Source organism: Simochromis diagramma, unplaced genomic scaffold, assembly GCF_900408965.1.
Source record: "Simochromis diagramma unplaced genomic scaffold, fSimDia1.1 OVJJ01000618.1, whole genome shotgun sequence".
NCBI classification, from domain to species: Eukaryota; Metazoa; Chordata; class Actinopteri; order Cichliformes; family Cichlidae; genus Simochromis; species Simochromis diagramma.
This window is the reverse complement of record NW_024387423.1, coordinates 7,699,621-7,714,272: the sequence shown is the minus strand read 5'-3', so window position 1 is coordinate 7,714,272 and position 14,652 is coordinate 7,699,621. Positions and strand designations below refer to the sequence as shown.

General features: G+C 42.8%; 1 protein-coding gene across 1 annotated transcript; it reads left to right on the top strand.

Annotated features, from left to right (window-relative positions):
- Positions 1–299: 299 nt before the first annotated feature.
- On the top strand, positions 300–11,750 carry gapdhs (glyceraldehyde-3-phosphate dehydrogenase, spermatogenic). The gene is made up of 11 exons (XM_040012984.1): positions 300–371; positions 7,267–7,326; positions 7,983–8,079; positions 9,005–9,111; positions 9,929–10,019; positions 10,107–10,225; positions 10,343–10,424; positions 10,535–10,686; positions 10,819–10,981; positions 11,074–11,171; positions 11,266–11,750. The coding sequence occupies exons 2-11, from the start codon at positions 7,298–7,300 to the stop codon at positions 11,333–11,335; spliced, it is 1,008 nt and encodes a 335-aa protein (XP_039868918.1). The 5' UTR covers positions 300–371; positions 7,267–7,297; the 3' UTR covers positions 11,336–11,750.
- The last annotated feature ends 2,902 nt before the right edge of the window (positions 11,751–14,652 follow it).

The window sequence follows — 14,652 nt, the reverse complement described above, 5'->3', positions numbered from 1 at the left end:
CTGAGCATCTTGGGACATCGGACCAAAATCTTCATCATTTCATCGCTGGCGTCCTGCCAGCCTCGCTCTTCCTGTCTGTGCATTTCTCTGTCTTATGAATATCACCTTTCATCCTCTACGCAACCCTCGATCCTGCCCTGCGAACAGGCTCTGTGAATAAAGACGTTAACCACACCGACGATTCATTCTTCCGTTACTATGGCAGGGAGGAGAGACCGTGAGCATGTACGCGTTCAGAATGGAGTCCTGACAGAAGATGGCATGACGTCACGTCGCCAGGGCGACCAGGCTTCCCGAGTCACGTGTCTAATATAAAAGCGGAAGGCGTCTCAGTGAACTGCGCACACAACTCAAGAAGCATCATCCGTGAGGTAAGCCGCTACACCGCTTTGCTTTGCTTTTCAGCGCAAGGACCCAACTAACGTCTGACTTTCAAGTATTTTTAAGTATTCAGGTGGAAGAAATGAATTCCGCTCTACTTTCAGTGTTTCACTCCTCTTTCAGGATGTAGCTACGTGACTCGCGGAAGCTGGTGAGCTTATCATCGCCCTGCATCCACGATTCATTAAGTCGGGCACATAAAACGTCGAAGTGGTGCAGAATGAGAGGAAATAGGCCCCACGTGTGCTGCAGGGGTGGTTTATGGTTTATTAAGTTTTTTGGCATTTTTGGCAGGGTTCACGCTTGTATTGTACAGGAAGAGAGGATGCGGCCGTGGCCTTGCAGTCTGGAGAGAGGCAGGCTGTTGTGTTATGTGTTCTGTCTGCGCCATTTTTTAACATAATGTGGCTTCAATTAAGAAATAAATCCCGAAAAACACGAAAACAATCCCAATTAGACTGCACTGTGAATTATCATGACGTAATTGTCGTGTATTAAGTTTGCTCCATTCATTCGTCTCAGCGGGTAACGTGACATTGGCAGCTCGGAGTGCTGCATCTGCGGAAGTGGATTAGTCTCCATGTTATGTAACCCAATAGAAAAATGAAGCCTATCTCAGAAGCATACTGATCAGTAGAGTTAGGAGGCAGATGTTTGAATGAATATGTCCCGCAGTGATGCACAGGGATGTAGGGACTTGAAGGTGGAGGATGAGTAGATGAAGGTGACGCTACGTGCTTCCTCCTGTCTTCACCATGAAGTCAGTCGACGTTCCGCCATTCTCAGCTGAGCTGTGCGCCTGCAATTACTGCAGCCTACATGAGGCAGAGGCCTCAGAGATGAGCGGATGGACAAAATGAATAAGCTATGGTTTATTTCATGGCAGAGAGGAGGAGGCTGCAACTCCCCCCTCTTGACGGCGCAGTGTCGCATGATTCTGCCGCAGTTTACTCCAGACTGGACTGACCTGTTGATGCAGTTCTCTGCTTAGGAGGCCCGTGTTCTCCTTTAATGGGACAGAAGCATACAGGATACAGTTATTGTTCAATTCGTTACTAATAGAAAAGGTCAGATGAGTTCAGTACAGGAGAATTATAATGAGATTACAAGCATGAATTCATTATTTTAAACTCCACAGAGAATCGTGATGTTTGTCAGTATTTGTGTAGTACTACATTGTTTGTGTAGTAATAAATACCACGATGTTGGGTTATTAGTTAAGGTGAACAGTGTTTTTGCTGCTGATTGATTTCATATGCAGGTGTGGTGGGCTACATGCAGATGGAGCCATGGTTGACTGTTGAAGGTCATCCCTCCGGCTAGTGAAGGTCACAGCAGGCCCAGAGCTCCAGTGCTGATACCGATCAGCCAGTAATGTTTCATCTTAGACTCCTTTGTCAGCCTGAAATCATTTATTGAGATTTCAACCATGAAGGGGCACTCACATGTTAGCTCATACTGCTCTACGCTGAAGGTCACAGTATCTTAGGATCCTTAGCAGTCATGCTAAGCACTGTAGTCACACCCTGTGCTGTCAAGAGGCCTTCAGGTGATGTGCATGACCGATGATGACCTGTTCCTTTAGATTTATTTCTTCTACAGAGTAAAGAAATATAGAATTCAAAATTAATGCCGGGGAGTTTAGCTATTCTCTGCCTGTAACACACAGAACATGCTATCCTGAGGTGGAGTTCAACCATGTAATTACTAAGATGTAGAAAAGCAGGGGCTCTCTTTGATGTTGGGTGTAAATGTGGGCTTGACTTCCGTGTGCTGTCTGCAGGAAGAACGCTATCAGGCCACGTTAGTCATCCCGGAAAATATTCCCTACCTTGAACCACTCATTTTAGACCCAGGTACTTGTGGGTAAAACCCTACCCACATTAAATTACCACATCCTGTAGATGGTGGGTTGTCCCCTCTACTAAAAGTTAGTTTTGCGATGACACAGATTTACAAGTAGCCTTGAGTCATTCTTGAAGCACTTATGAGTCGCTGTTTCTAGATTAATTCAGGTTTTCCATCAAAGGAGTTTAGTGGATTACAGGCTGAGGTTGGTGTGAGTGTCCCACTTGACTGTGCTCTGCAGACGTCTTATCACCCTGCAATCTTTTTTAGGTTGTCTGAGCGAGAAGGAACTCCAGAGTGATTCAGCGCTCTGTGCGTAACTGCCCCCAATTTGAGGAAATAAACTCTTGAAAAAATGTAGGAAGTAGAGCATGTGGATGTAAGATTGCCTCACTTATTCAGCACAGCACTTCTTATGGATATTACAGTTATAATATATGTTATAGTATGTGGATTTTTGCATAACCAACATCTTTTTAAGACAAGCAGAGAACACCGCATCATTTTAACAACGTGCTGTGGCTTAGCTTATGATATAAAAGGAGGCAAAAGACAGGGACTAACACTTAAAAACCAGTCACAAATTAGTGCTGTGAGGACTGTGTGCGTCTGTGATCAGCATAACTGGGATCAGGGAGTCACGTGTTCTTCTGCTGAGTCCTCTGCAGTTTGATACAGCACAGGCTTTACTAATTCATGATGGCCGGTGTGTGCACAAACTCTATACAAGTTTTAGTGGATTACCAAACCATTATAGGCCTCATTGTATTCATCTTATCAAAGCTGGTGTATCTGGTCATAGGAATACACAATTGACTGCCACTAATTAAATGCCTAATAGAAAAGTGGGCCTTCTAATCGGCCTGTCCCTGTCCACAGAAGGCCGGTATATTAATTACAACACCAAAATACAAGAGTAAAATAGTAAAATAGGGGAAAAGCCCTTATTGGAATGGAAATTGCAGTAACAGTATGCCTTTTCCCATATAACTTTAACTCTATAGTGCCCAGCAGTGCATAGTGAAAGTGATACGAACATTTTTATGGCGTTCTCTCAGAATAATAACATAATAGTATAGCTCACTGCGACTTGTTTGATTTTTGCAAATCATCCAGAAGCGGGCAAGAACAGAAGACATTACCTAATTGGATAGTGTGCCCGGCCTCTGGCCAATCAACCTACTGCAGTGGAAAACCACTGGAGAGAGAGCGAGGGTGTGTCAGGGGGGTAGATAGCTGTGGGGGAGGGGTTGCAAAATAAGGGCAAATGAAGGAGGAAAGCCAGAGGAGTTAGTGGGCAGGAAAAGCCCTGTCAGAGTCAGTGAGTTCACTCACTCACTGACAAATCTTTCAGATGGAAGCCCTTCCAATGAATGCACCAAAGCAAACCAAAGAGCGAGAAAATTAGCTTCAGTCTGCCTCCCATGCAGTCAATAGAGTGAGCTGTGTCTCTCCTTCAGCTCCGTCTCTTGTGTGTGAACAGTGTTACGTAGCAGAACATCTGTGCTACCTCAAACTTATGTCCATATAAGGGTTTGTAGCAAGTCCCTGCAGACTGTATGTTGTTCAAAGGAGACATATTTTGAAGAAACACAATCAGTGTTTGTTTTGTCAATCGTAGGCGCTCAACGTTGTAAAAAAAAATGTGCACAGAAGGAAAGAAATGCTGTGTCATTATGCTCCACTCCCCTCTACTCCTTTCACTTACGCGTCCGCTCTCAATTTTGAGAATTAATTTTTTTCCACCTGCTGCAGACGATCGTCTTTGTCCTTTTTCTGGTCGAATAGTTATGAGTCATCTCTCTCCCTCAACAGTCCCTCCAGTGCACGTACAGCAAACACTGGAGGGGCCCCTGTTCTGCACCCCCTCTGCATAAACCTGGGTGAGGAATATAGGCCAAAGCCTTGGGGGTTGGGGGAGTCTGTGTCGGTGGTGGTGGGGTTACGCAGACAAAAGAGCGGCGACAAATAGAGGGATGGAGGGAGGGTGGTGAATTTTAATGATTAGTTTGGGTGGTGGGAATGAGCAGAGGGCAAATGTGTGGAACTCATGGAGCCAGCAAAAGTAAGGGAGGGATAACAGCTCGAAGTGCAGGTCAGAAGGGAAGGACAACAAGCATGCACCATATGTCCAGCTATTCAGTATGATCTCAGCTTTAATACCATTCATTCTTTTATTCCTTTCACCTGTTCAGAACGATTTTCACCACCAATTTCTTGGAGCAGCCTTGTTCACCTACATTTAGATCAGATCTCAATTTTTTCCCAGTCTTGCATTGACTCTTCAGGTCAGTCTGTCTTTCTGTAAATGCCAAACACACAGTTTGGTGCATCTGCGTGCAATGCATGGTCAGAAAAGTATAGAAGGCTTATGTTCCTTCTTTGAACAATTGAATGAGTATCAGCAGATTGGAAGCTGCAGTTACCAGCATATCACCTCTCCGCCCTGCACAGTGCTGTCTTTGTGAGATGTGGCGCGTCTGTGCGAGCACTCTTGGGGGGGGGGGGTAATAACAGACCAGTGCTGTTTGGGCTGACGGTAAATTCAAATGCAATGTCCTCGGTAGATATGCGCAATAAAAACCTGGTGCAATTTAGGCGACCTTTAGTGAAACTATGGTGTTGTAATTGTTGCACAAAAACCTTACAAAGTGTAATGTAATATACCTCACCATTAGCATGATGCAAAGAGTTTTACTGGTTATCATAGTGCTCTTCAAATGGACTACTAAATAGTGATGCATGCAGCCTGATACCAGCGACCTTCATCGTGTCATGACAGAAGTGCCTGCCATGACATGAGTCTGTCTTTAGTATGTGCTCCATCATGCCGTCCTGCAAAGATCTGTCTCCTTGTGAGCGCCCTGCTATTCCATTTTCTATCTTTAGTTCAGTATAAAAGCCTCTTAAAAAGTAAGAGAGCGGCTGTTTTGTTATGGTTACCCGAGGCAGCTGCTCTGTGTTGGAAAAACTTAGAGCAAGAAGAGAGAAAATCGAGGAGGGAAATGAACTGTGAAACAGGCAACAAGGGCAGAGAGAGGTGGAGGGGGGGGGGACCCTGCAGTGTTTTGTGAATGCACAAAAGGTGAAACCTGAGAACTGCGCGGTCACACTGGACCTTCTCCCTCTCTCTTGTCTCCTCTCCATCTTTTTTTTTTTTCTTGGTGACCTTGTGTGTGGATGCAAGCAGCAGAACACAAAATGGCCGCTCTTGCCTTCAGAGGACGGTGCTGCAAACATGGAGACAAGAAGTCTAATAACTGAAACCACTGAGGCCATCACAGGTCGCATCACATCACTGCTGGCAGGCTGTTCGATAAATTGATTGGAAACAAATGGTGCCGCTCCTCTCTGCTTTAATGACTACAGCAGATACATCCAGGTGAAAATAATCCAGAGTCTCATGTGCAGTTATTTTTGCGTGAAAGAAAGAGAGCGATTATTCATCATAATCTGGCACTCCCTTTATTCTATTTAAAGTGCTCCCACAATGCATTTCACCAGATCCACGACCTGCCCTACTTGCTTGTCAGAGAGACACGCACACATTTGTGTAGAGACACACACACACACACACACACACACACACACACACACACACACACACACACACACACACACACACACACACACACACAACAGATTAGGAGATTACAGTTGTCTAAAATGACGAACAGCCAGTTCCAAGGACAATCCGCATTGCCCTTACTTACTCTACCTGCCCTGCCGCTCGCACATATACACACACTTACATGCACATACTGTCTCACACACACAGCACCAGCATCACCAGCACTGCTTTGATTGTGAACGTGTTATTGGTTGGTGACAAGCTACAGATGGAAACCTCCCATAACCCCCCAACATGAGGTTGCATGAGTTGGGAGACTAATATAGAGAGCGCGAGGACAGCGAAGGAGCTGAAGTGGTGGAGAGGGGAAGCAGAGCTGGTAGAAAAGACAAGAAGGGTGGGACTAGGAGGAGGTGTAGTGAGGAGGAACCAGAGTGTTCCAATATGAAAGGGAGAGGAAGGTAGAGGGGAAAAGGTCATGCTTCCTCTCTATCAAGTCCCTGCTTGCTCCACATACCTACCTCCTTCCCTTTATATCCCATTGTTGTCGAAACATGTCGCTGCATGAGGTAACACCTCCCTACTCCTGCGGCAGTTGCCTGTACAACACATTTTTTTGGCAGCCTGTATTTTTCCCCTGTTGCCATTAAACACGGTCACACTCTTGCACACTTTCTGGCTTGTGCTATGCTTTCAGTCATCATACCTGGCTCAAAAATGTCATGCAAATTCATAAGCGTTCTTCACAGGTGTTAAGTGTTTTTGCCTTTAGTGCTAATGCATCACAGAGGGCATCCAGGTATTGTGAGATGACAGTTTTTTACAGTGTTGCCTCAATGCTGAAATCACCGAAGGGGCTGATGTTGAAATTTGGGCATTTCAAATCTTTTTAAGATGTTGCATACAACAACATGTAACCTCACTTCACCCCACATGGCCTCCGACTGAGTGGAGAGGACAGAAACAAGTGTGAGGATCAGTGTAAAACGTGGAGGAGAGAAGGAGAGGAAGACAAAAAAGACCACCTGTAAATTCAAAGTGAAATGGATGATAGAGAGTAGCTTGGCACAAATGGATTTGTGATTTATTGCACATGTGCTTCTTTTTGGTTTTGCCTGCTCATTTCCTGTGGTTGTATGAGTGCAAGGTCATGTATAAACTTGCCACAAATTTTTTTTTCTTGACTTCCGGTATATTATATTCATTTTGACACTGCAAGCCAACAATATATCTGTCCTTCCTAAAGCTGCTTCATTTTCTTGGGGCTGCACCCTGCCTGACTCTGATGTTTTAAAAATTTTATATATCAGCTATTTTTGGCTGGGTTGACAACAGATGGCATTTTTATCTGCCTTATCTGGGGTTGATGGCTTGCTTGTATTTTCTGTCATTTGATGTTCAATATTGTTTAAATTAATTCATTTCAAATGTGATGATTTATTTAATTTTCTTTCTTTTTCTTCCAGGTTACTCCACACTCCCTAAGCAGCAGCCACCATGTCAGACCTCTGTGTTGGAATCAATGGGTCAGTTTGAAACACCACACACACACACACACACACACACACACACACACACACACACGGACACTACTAAGATGAGTAAGAGTGACTTCTGGTGGTTACAGTAGGATTGGGCAAGCATTGGTGGTTAGTAAAGATGTGTTAAAGAGGAACCAAAGGGCAAATGCACCATAACAAATTCATTATTAACAAGTAATAACTGCACAGTAAAGCCTGTTTTGATGCTGAAAGGTTTACTGTGATATTGAATTGAAATTATTAGAAGTAAACACTCTCCATGATTGAGCCACCTCTTCCTTTAGCCATCGTTCAAATTATATTATATTGTGGTTACAGTTTGAGGCTATATTTGTTTTCAGGACTAAAAAAAAAAGATAATTGTTTTTTTGTTCAGAAATAATTTCATCCACCGTAACATTTCTGTAATATCACAGTCACAGATGTGCTTGTAGTGAGGGACACATGCTGTCTATTTTTGAGTAATTGAAAAAGCATGACGTGGACATATAAGAGTGTAGTGAAAGTTCCTCGTATTAAAACTGTAAAGTGTTGCTGCAGTGGACATGGACTGATCCCATGGGTGCTGTGACATCCTGAGGAAGTTTCCCACTGTTTTCCCATGGCAACTATTCCTAATCTCTCCATCTCTGTCTCTGCAGATTTGGTCGCATTGGCCGCCTGGTCCTGAGGGCTTGCCTTCAGAAGGGCATCAAGGTTGTGGCTATCAATGACCCGTTCATTGACCTGCAGTACATGGTGAGTAAATCTACTGCCTGCTAAGTAGGGCTGTGCGATATGACAAAAATCTCATATCCCGATATAAGACGTTTATCGTCCTGACAACGATATAAATCACAAAAATGTAATATTTTCTGTAAATTCTGTGACTCTCGGGCAACTCAACTTGTGTGAAGTTTTTCCAGCTGGGCGTCCTTTACCTGGATGCGAGTGTTTTAACCGATGCATGAAACGATACATTTTTAGACATAAGTTGTAACGGCCGCCGTTTTCTTTCAAAGTTTAGTCTAAGGTTTATTTTTTAGCACCTAACGGCTCTTTTTTTTTTTTTTTTTTTTTTTTTTTTTTTTTTCTTCTCATCCGTATACTCTCTGCATGCTCTTTCATGTGATTCAGTTTATTTTGAAAAGTCTCAACAGGATCTTGAGCTTTATTGTGAAAGGTTTAGTAGAAAACAAACAAGCGGACAGCGGAGCCACGACATGGTTTTACCATCATTGTTGCTAACGACAACATGTAAAAACAGGCGCTTGTCCGTGTGGTTATATTAAATATAAGAGAAAGAGAGAACTTTAAGAAATGAATATAGCCACTGCAGTGACCATCAAAACGATGAAAAAATATTGCTGTAAACAGTTTATTTTACGACACCACGAAACAAACTATAGCGTAAAATGAAACGATAGACGTTTTTATATCGTCATCCGATATATATTGTTATATCGAACAGCCCTACTGCTAAGTTATCTAAATTATTCAGGCTGTGTAGTATAAATCCATGACATGTTGTCATGTAGGAATGGATGTCTGTTGTTTGGGTGCTAATAGAAAACTTAATCTCTGAAAACTGCCCAGAAAATTCCAGGAGGGTATAGAACGTGTTTGCTTCCTTGTGAAGCACTCCCCATATTAACGTCATCATTGTCATCCCTCCTGCTTCTAGGTTTACATGTTCAAGTACGACTCCACTCATGGCCGTTACCGTGGTGAAGTGTCTGCAGATAATGGCAAACTTGTCGTCGATGGCCAAGCCATCTCTGTCTTCCAGTGGTAAGTAACGACAGCATTAACTGGCCCGTGGCTGTTTTCTGCTACAGAGAGCAGATGTTCCAGTTCAGTTCAGTTTTTGTTTTTTTTCTTTTTTATATAAAGCTGCTTCATTTTTCAAAGTAAACATCCAGTGACATTAGAGGAAGAACATCAGCAATCTTCTCTGACCAGGCATGTGATGAGAGTGGGGAAGAGTGTAGACAGGAGCGGTACAAAGCACTGACTATGGCTCCAAGAAAAGTTGCTGCTCTGCAATTGTGGCATATAAAGAAACCGGGAGTGAGAAAAGGGAAGTGAAGAAGAAGTGGTCAGTTCACTATGGGAAGTCCCCCCCAGCAGCTTGAGGATATAATGACTGCAACAACTGAGGGATGATTGAGGGTCACCTGACCCAGCCCTAGTTATGAGCTTTTGAAAAAGGAAAGTTTTAAGTCTGATCTTATAGAGAGGGTGTCTCTGTCCCAAATCCAAGCTTGGAGCTGGTTCCATAGCAGAGGGCCTTTAGAGCTGAAGGCGCTGCCTCCCATTTTACTTTTAGAAACTCCAGGAACCACAAGAGAGTCTCAGAGCGATATGCCTTGTTGGGATAATATGAGGTTTTTAAGATGTGATGAGCCGCATATTTAGCATTTTGCATGTGAAAAGAAAGACTTTTAAAATCAATTAGCCAGCTGTATGTAGTAATACTCCTGTTTCGAGGTTTTTTTAGGATAAACTACAGTAACGTGAATCAGGTAAAAGCAAAAGAAGCTGTTGTACAGAGACCTGCCAAATTTAAGGTGATTCTGGACTGATGCAGTTTCTTCTATAACTCTAGTATGAAGCCAGCTGAAATCCCCTGGGGCAGCTCTGGAGCCAAATATGTTGTTGAGTCCACTGGAGTTTTCCTCAGTGTTGAGAAGGCCTCTGTAAGTACAAAAACACAGACAAACACAGACAAATGCAACGACATTCCAGGAAATGTTTCGAACCTGCGCTCTCTCTCCCAATCACAGTCTCACATCCAGGGTGGTGCAAAGCGTGTGGTTGTGTCAGCCCCCTCACCCGATGCTCCAATGTTTGTCATGGGAGTTAATGAGGACAAATACGACCCCTCCTCCATGACTATTGTCAGGTAACACAATTTAATTGTTAACCTAAATTTAGCTTTAGAACCTCAAAAGAAACCCTAAATATCATATCTACTAGTATATTGTAAAATAACTAATCGTGCCTGTTGCTCTGTTCATAGTAATGCCTCCTGCACCACCAACTGCCTGGCCCCCCTGGCCAAAGTCATCCACGATAGCTTTGGCATCGAGGAGGCCCTCATGGTAAGTAAGAGTAATTCTATACAGTATCTGAGTATGATAAGCAAATGTAATATTTATGATCTTCTTTTTTAAGCCTTAAAGGTTAATAATGTGTCATGTGATATCTGTAGACAACAGTCCACGCATACACAGCCACACAGAAGACAGTGGATGGTCCCAGTGCCAAGGCCTGGCGTGACGGCCGTGGTGCCCACGCAAACATCATTCCAGCTTCCACTGGTGCTGCCAAGGCAGTGGGCAAAGTCATTCCTGAACTCAATGGGTAAAGACACACATACAAAAGTTTCAGCTGCCTAAGCTGGTGTACACTTTAGCCAGTTGTTGAAGAAATGAAGACCGATTAATAAAAAGTGCAGAAATCACTTTTTTGTCCTCTGCCTCCTTCTTTCTGTAGTAAGCTGACAGGCATGGCATTCAGGGTGCCAGTGGCCGATGTGTCAGTGGTGGATCTGACATGCCGTCTCTCCAAGCCTGCTTCATACGCTGAGATTAAGGAAGCCGTCAAGAAGGCCGCCGAGGGACCCTTGAAAGGAGTGCTGGGTTACACCGAGGACCAGGTATTCTATATAAACAGCTGATTTAATATTGTTATCATCGATCTGTGATTTGCTTTACTTTACACTCAGGTGGTGTGCTTTGTGTTTGCCAGGTGGTGTCCTCTGATTTCATCGGTGATACCCATTCCTCCATCTTTGATGCTGGTGCTGGCATCTCCCTCAATGACAACTTTGTCAAGCTCATTTCCTGGTGAGTTTTCAGCATGTCCCGTCCAGCCCCTCATAGAAAACAGGAAGTCTGAAAAAAAGACTCTAACTAATTCCTTTTCCTTTCCTCCAACCAGGTATGATAATGAGTACGGCTACAGCAACCGCGTTGCCGACCTGCTGCTGTACATGCACTCCAAGGAGTAGGCACTTCCTGTCCACCAAGGAAATCAGCAAAGGGACCACCCCTAATTCATCCTTTACTTCCACCCTTCTCTTTTACACACAAGCCCAACCCATAGTCATAGCATCACAACCATTAGCTCTACTACAGTATATGTAGGCAGCAGCAGTGTGTTTGAGTGTTTATGAGTTATTCTGGTTTTGTTTTATTCTTCTTATAATTCCAAGGCGACTGTTTGGTGAAATTTTTGTGTCCGTGTGCCCCTCTCCACCTCCCACTGCCACCTTAGATGTGTCATTATGAGTCAGTACTATGGTAACTACTGTATCCATCGCCCTGTTGGTGTGTTTAAAGGCTTTATCACCAGTAAAAGGAGGAAGCTGAGAGGCAGAACTATTGCAACTCTGCTGAAGGATAAATAAAAGTTGAAAAACCTCACGTTGTCCTGTTTTATGCTTCCAATCAACCAAAACACAACTTGTTTGACTGAAATATGTAATAACAACCATTAACACTGTGATATACAGAACTACTAGAATTACTGTAACAATGATAACAAGAAGATCCATGACATAGCCACTACTCCTGGTCATGACAGCATTTTAAATTAGCTGTTACTGTGATCTTTGGTTATGGACATGCAGAGGAGGGATGGTGGATGCACTCGACAAAAGATCCACACTGAAAATTATCATGATTTGCTTTGAACTCCAACTTCATATTCAAAAGTTCTGGCAAAAGCAGCTGTGTTTGAATCCACAGGATAATCTTCATGCATGTGTCTTAAAGACAACCCCCTAGCGCACACACACAGATGTGTTTAGATGCTCTTGTTCTTCAATGAACTGTGCACAAGTATATAAATCATATTTGATTCAGATTTAACAACAAAAGTATGAGTTGATTTAATTCACACGAGAGAATCGTGGATGCAGATAATATCCACTCTAGATCGTAGGTTACAACTTTGAAGCGTCTTTGAAGTTCAAACCTGCTCAGTTTGATCCTGACTTGATTGTCATGCTTAAATGTTTCTACTCATGCACTGCAGAATAGAAACAGCTGTTCTACAGACACTGAGATGTAAACATGGGCTTCTTAACTAATAAGACAATGGCCATTTTTTGTGTATTAATATGTCAGTATTTGGTCATAATTATAAAAACTAAAGTTGGCTAGTAAATGTCAAAATTTGTTTTGTATACAGAGATAGGAAAAACGTGGGAGATTAATAATACATTGCCAGCTCTGATGTACCAAGTTAATGCTGCCATGAGAGAATAACTGCATATTTTTAACGTTAAAGTTCAAGTCAGCTATGCAAAAACAGGGGACTGGTCACTGAGGACACCTGCTGTCTTTTTTGCAATACTGCAGAAAGGCACAGTCTGCATGCTGCTGTGATGCAGGAACATTTTTTAACTAAGCTTGTCGCTGCCTTGGCAACTTTAATTGCTCTTAAAAGCATTTGACATGCAAAACTCTGAACTCAGCTGTGCTGCAGTGCTTCCTGTTGTTTAACCGTATATATTTTCACCACACTCAGTAGGGGCAAAAAGTGCCATGAGCATGTTACATTGATCAACGGGTGTGTATCGTGAAGTGATATGAGAATGTGTATACTATTACAACTGCACATCACTTGCAGCTACAGCAATGGCAGTAAAAGTGAGTCGGAGGGATATCATTCCCATCATTCCTTTTTCAGAAACACAGATAGTTTTCGAGTATTAGATGCGTATGACCATAAGGATTGTACGTGGTTTACCATCAGCTTTAGTGCTACGGCTAAATGGGCAAAAGCTTGAGATTTCATTTCATTTATAAAATAACAACTTTAAAGGTCAAAAAAGTTCTGATGGTAAAATATTACACTAACTTTATAAATGACAGTTTCTTAGATCTCATGGCCGTAGACTGCCATTCTTAATGATTGATGAAAACACAAAAGATGATATTGAATCATCTGCATTGTTGAAAATGTTTATGTTAAAGGACTCTTTTTGTTCGTTTCTTGTTGTTGTTGTTCTTGTGAACTGGACACACCATGTGACTGAGACCTAGTCTCTGAACTTCTGCCTGATAAACGTGGATTTATCAATTCTTTCAGGTTAACCAGCATTGAAGGGGTCTGGTTTAAGTTTTTAAGAATGAATTTTCTAGCTGCCTGTTTTCCCCAGTAACAATCTTTAAATCCCAACAGAAAACATTTTCTTTTCATTTGTTTTTTCAACTTCAGACTAACTTTAATTTACTGCCATTTTTCCTCCCCCCACATGGAGGTAGTTTGTAATCAGTTCCCTTATTTTGTTGTCTGTCTGTTTGTTAGTAGTCAAGTGTCCACACTTTTGAAGATATAATTTTCCAATTTTGCATGGTTTATTACCCACAATCTTTGGGGTGAATCATGTTCAAACTTCACAGCAATATAGGCCTTGGGGGACCTGAGGACCTAACTATGCTAAACATTTTACCATGACCTCTTCAGCAGCTGGAAACTTTTATCAGGCAAGAATGGGACCAAATTCCAACACCAAACCTCTAGGATCTCATAATCTTGATGTGCAGAAACAGTTTTGGAAAGAAGAGGAAATGCTACATCGCAGAAAACATTTCCCCGTCCCAACTATTTTTTTCCCTGTAGCAAGCATCAAATTTGAAATGAGCTCACTTTGTGCATAAAATTGCAAAATTTCACTGTTTAAACATTTGTCGTGTTATATACTTTCCTTTTTCAATAAGATGCTGGCTCATGTGATTTGAAAGTCTTTTATTTTTCATTTTGTTCAAATTTAAAGAATGTCCCGGTTTTTGTGGAATTTGTGTTGAATGCTGCACTTTGGTCAATGCCGGTCGTGTTTAACACCTCAAGACCAGCTCCCGATCATCAATCGCTCGTGAGGGTCTCACCACAGCCGCTCACACTGCTCACGCGCAAACACGTAAACGTCGGTGAAAAAGACGGAGCAGCACGGCAGTGCAGCGTGTGATCTGGACACAAGCGATGGAGGCACAACTTGTAGAACTTTGGAAAGCTCATCCGAGCCTTTTCGATGTGGCATCACAAAATTATCACGACCACAACAACCGTGAAAATAGTTGGATTTACATTGCTGCTCAATCACAGCTGCCTGATCAATGTTTTTCATTAGCAGTTTAGCAAAGTTGATGGTGGTGGTGTGTGTGTGAGTGAAAGAGAGAGAGAGAGAGAGAGAGCGACAGATTTTCTGTTATAACCTTAATTTTATGGACGCACAGGGTGAGCTCTCAGGTCGCATCAGAGCATCGGGCCGTATAGTGTGAGACCTGCATCGTGACCTACCAACTTCTAACCCCTGTG

What these genes read in the sequence shown, in the direction of transcription:
- gapdhs (XM_040012984.1), top strand. Translation starts at nt 7,298, where the DNA reads ATGTCAGACCTCTGTGTTGGAATCAATGG. An exon ending in TCATTGACCTGCAGTACATG is followed by an intron (nt 8,080 to 9,004) that starts GTGAGTAAATCT and finishes TCCTGCTTCTAG; the next exon opens with GTTTACATGTTCAAGTACGA. An exon ending in GCATCGAGGAGGCCCTCATG is followed by an intron (nt 10,425 to 10,534) that starts GTAAGTAAGAGT and finishes TGATATCTGTAG; the next exon opens with ACAACAGTCCACGCATACAC.